The sequence below is a fragment of the Nematolebias whitei genome, chromosome 4 (genome assembly GCF_014905685.2).
Source record: "Nematolebias whitei isolate Nwh7 chromosome 4, NemWhi1, whole genome shotgun sequence".
Lineage (NCBI taxonomy): Eukaryota > Metazoa > Chordata > Actinopteri > Cyprinodontiformes > Rivulidae > Nematolebias > Nematolebias whitei.
The window spans coordinates 50,837,709-50,841,545 of NC_056501.1; the positions used below are offsets into that span (position 1 = coordinate 50,837,709).

General features: G+C 45.1%; 1 protein-coding gene across 1 annotated transcript in view; it reads left to right on the forward strand.

The window, feature by feature from the left end:
- Nucleotides 1-1,234, forward strand: part of brd8b (bromodomain containing 8b) — a 58,584-nt gene extending 57,350 nt beyond the window's left edge. Inside the window, exons 18-19 of the mRNA XM_037676028.1 lie at nt 376-420; nt 913-1,234. Of these exons, the coding sequence (XP_037531956.1) occupies nt 376-420; nt 913-972 (105 nt within the window). The 3' untranslated portion in view covers nt 973-1,234. The remainder of the gene's footprint in view (nt 1-375; nt 421-912) is intronic.
- The last annotated feature ends 2,603 nt before the right edge of the window (nt 1,235-3,837 follow it).

A 3,837-nucleotide genomic window follows, 5' to 3' on the forward strand; every position in this document is an offset into this window, starting at 1 on the left:
TCTCTGCATGTCCATCTGTCTGTCTTTCTGTCTGTCTGTCTCTGCATATCTGTCTGCCTGTCTGTCTCTGTCTGTCTCTCTGTCTGTCTGTCTATCTGTGTGTCTCTGCATGTCTGTCTATCTGTGTGTCTCTGCATGTCTGTCTGTCTGTCTCTCTGTCTGTGTGTCTCTGCATGTCTGTCTGTCTCTCTGTCTGTCTGTCTGTGTGTCTCTCTGTCTGTCTCTGCATGTCTGTCTGTCTGTCTGTCTCTCTACTTCTCTGTCTGTCTCTCTGTCTGTCTGTCTGCTGTTTGACTGTGACTCATGGAAAACGTTCTTCTCACTGCTGTTTGTCTCTTTGCTTTGTCTCTCCCTGCGATGTTTGTCCTCCTGCAGGACAGTGTCCCAATGGCCTCTCCTGCTTTCCTTCTCTCTCTTTTTGTAAGTATTCAGGTTCTGCCTCAGCCTCCATCAGAACCGGGCCCGTGTCAGCGCGAACATCCCTGTCACTCATGATGCCGCTCACCGTCTGCACCTCTGATCTGTTGTGGTGTCCATCTTTCAGTTGATGTCTCCACAGCGTTGTGCTCTGCTTTCTTTCTGGTCCCGTGTCGTCCTTTTGCTTCTCTTCAACTTGTAAAGAACCTCGCTGTCAAACTTCAGAGGTTCTTTATCGTTTCTTGGCTTTTCTTCTGAATGTCTGCTTTATTGTTCACGTCTCTGCATGTCCACATTTATTTCCTTCTTTGATTTTGTTTTTGCTCATCGTTATTTTTTGTTTAGCCTTTCATTCAAGGAGGAAGCCCTCCGAGGTGGACTGTGGCCTGTCCTGTGGACTGTGTCACATAAGTCCTCTGCATTCTGTCCAACTGACCTTTGACCTTTATGATGAGTGTGTTTCCCTGTTTGTCCTCGACTGTGTCTCCTCTGCAGGACGGAGGAACCCGGGGCCGCCGGAGTGCGATGGAGGCCGACCTCAAAATGAAGAAGTAGACTGATGTCTTAGAGGAGACGATGCTCATGAAGGTGCAGACGGTGCTCGCTCTGGATGTGTTCTGTCCGTCAGATCACACCTGGACCAAGAGGTTCTCCAGGGTACATCATCATCATCATTCTGCTGAGAATAAACAAGAACTTTATATATTTTTTAAAATCACCAGCAAACTGTTCCAGTCCGGATGAGTTCTGCTGGCTGGATTTGTTCACGTCGAACCTTTTATACTTTAGTACTCGTCTGTCTGTTGAGCGGCTCCTGCACCACGTTGTGCCCGATCAGCATCGGCTGAAAACAAACTCCATGTTCTGAGTTCAGAAGCTGTCGGGTTCCTCCTGCATGTTGGGACGACACCACACAGAACCAGGAACTGTTCAGGCGCAGAGAGATCTCTGACGGAGGACGTTCTGAAGGTGTTCTTTTCTTTAGTTGGGGCTCAGGTCGCTTCAGCCTGTGAGCTCATTCTGGTGCATGCTTTAGGTTATTAAATAATAATCTGAACATTTCTGCTTTTTTTCTAAAGCATGATTGAAAAGAGGCTGGGATTATAGAGTTCAACTTCAGATTTAATTCATATTTTAGACAACACAAGAAAAAAACAACAAGCCAGCCTTTGAATGTGTAGCTTAAATATTCTGTGAAAGTTCTGACCTGTTAATATCTTACCTGTTGTAGATGGCTCTTTGCATGGCTTCAGTTTGAAGAATAGTTTAATTCTGGCTAAAAGAGGAGCTGATGGCTAGTCCGATCAGAGTCGAGAACAAATGAACACTTCGCTCTCTTCATCCTTACATTGCTCTATAAGGTTTGGGCCGACTCTAGGATTATTTAGAATTCTCTAGTTATTTGCAAACACAAATAGCAGCAGCAGCCAGCTGTAGCACATCCACCACAGCTTGGGCTCAATTCTAACAGGATTATCAATGATTCTGCCAAATAACTGAGTTTCATTGTAAAAAATTAGAAATACCTTTTAGTTGTTTTAAGTGCACTTTGGGCGTGACCTGTGTTCCCTCTAAGCTGTGCGCCTGCGCAATCGCGCACTGCTCACACATTCTCTGCGCACAAGACAATCTGTGCTGCGCAGTTGTGGACTGGTCACAAGGTTATCTCCCGCTTTATAATAACCTCAGCCCGAGCGCAGCAGTCTGTACAGTCTGTGTGCAGCAGCTGAAAGATGCGTGCAGAGCTGAGGAGGAACACCCCCCCCCCCCCCGGGTCAAAACAGACCTGTCGCGTGATTTTTTTTATTCCAGCCAATCAGCTTCTTCTGGAGTTTCAGCGCTGACTGCAAACTAAGCTTGAAGAAGCTACTTGTAGTGTTTTTCCAAGCTTTATTCTGCATGTTTCATCGCGTATCGAGGAATAATATTTGGCGTTGTGGATTTATCACAGAAGTTTACGGTCGTATGGCGTCAAACAAGGCGGTAAGTAAGCTAATCCCACAACTTGTAGCCGTTTTTATCATAAGTGTTGGCAAACAGTGCTTGATGTATTATATCTGGATGGTCAAAGGAAAAGCAGTATTTCCCCTATATGAGCTGCGCAGCGTGCCGTTCATACCGACAGTCTTAGGGGTGGGGGTGGGACAGAGACAGCCACGCGCTGTTTGCACCGACAGTTTCACAGCTTTAGAGCAGGGCTGGGAGAGAGACACGCATCTCAGCCGCGCCACTTGTACCGACAGTTTTAGGGGCGGGGGTGAGGGAAGAGGCTGCTTGGTCTGGAGACAGAGACATGGACAAAAAGACAGGAGACAGAACTGGAAGTAGCAGAAATGAAGATGTTGAGGTTCTTCTGAGGAGAGACAAGGATGGAGAAGATCAGGAATGAGATCATCAGAGGTACAGCACAGGTTGAACAACTGGGAGATAAAGTTAGAGAGGACACACTGAGATGGTTTGGACATGTCCAGAGGAGGGACTGTGGTTTGGACATGTCCAGAGGAGGGACAGTGGTTTGGACATGCATTTTAAGCTACTAATAAACATGATGGATGATGATCATGTTGCTTTATGCTAGGCCATTAGTAAGGAGGAGTGATTATTATTATTGTTTAATATTGGCTAGTGATTTTCCCCTAAAACTTAACTTAGGTTACTCTGTGTTTCTTAGACTGTGACTCGGATGTGTGAAAGAAGTGATGTGTGCTCTGTTCACACAAGGAGAGCTGTTGGTCAGGCTGCTTGTTGTGACAATAACTGTAATAGTTAATGAATCAAGTGTTATTGTGCAGGTAAAAATAGATGTTTTACAACCATTAAAATACACCAGAATACAGGAAATGGCATCTATTTTATTCAAAATTTTCTGGGGGAGAGGACCCCCCCATCCACACACACACACACATTACAAATATGATTTTGACACCGATGGCCACAGTGTTGCTAACCATGTTTCAGAGCAGGACCCTCACATATAACATACTACACACCTCATGAACAACAAGATTATCGTGTTTTTCATTTGAAGTGGTTCAAATCACTTGTATTAAAGTGAACTAATGGACATTGCTGCTGTAATTTGATTCTTTTAATAAACCATGTAACTTGCTATGATCCCAGGTTTTGAACAGGTGTGATACTGGTGTGTGACCACAGTGGTCCTCCAGCGCTCAGGGATCTTGTGTTTTTGCCCACATGAAAAATTAGAGGGAACATTGGACGTGACCTTCTTGAACTGGACTGACGAGCCAACCTCTAATCTGAAGTAGCCATGTGGATCACTGCCGTCTTTAAACAACATCCACCGATTTTCAGAGCAATTTATGCAACTGTTATTTTATAAACCTTTACGTCATTGTCAGGTTCACATAACATGATCATTCTGACATTGCTGCTGCGAGTGTCCGCTTGCTAATCTGC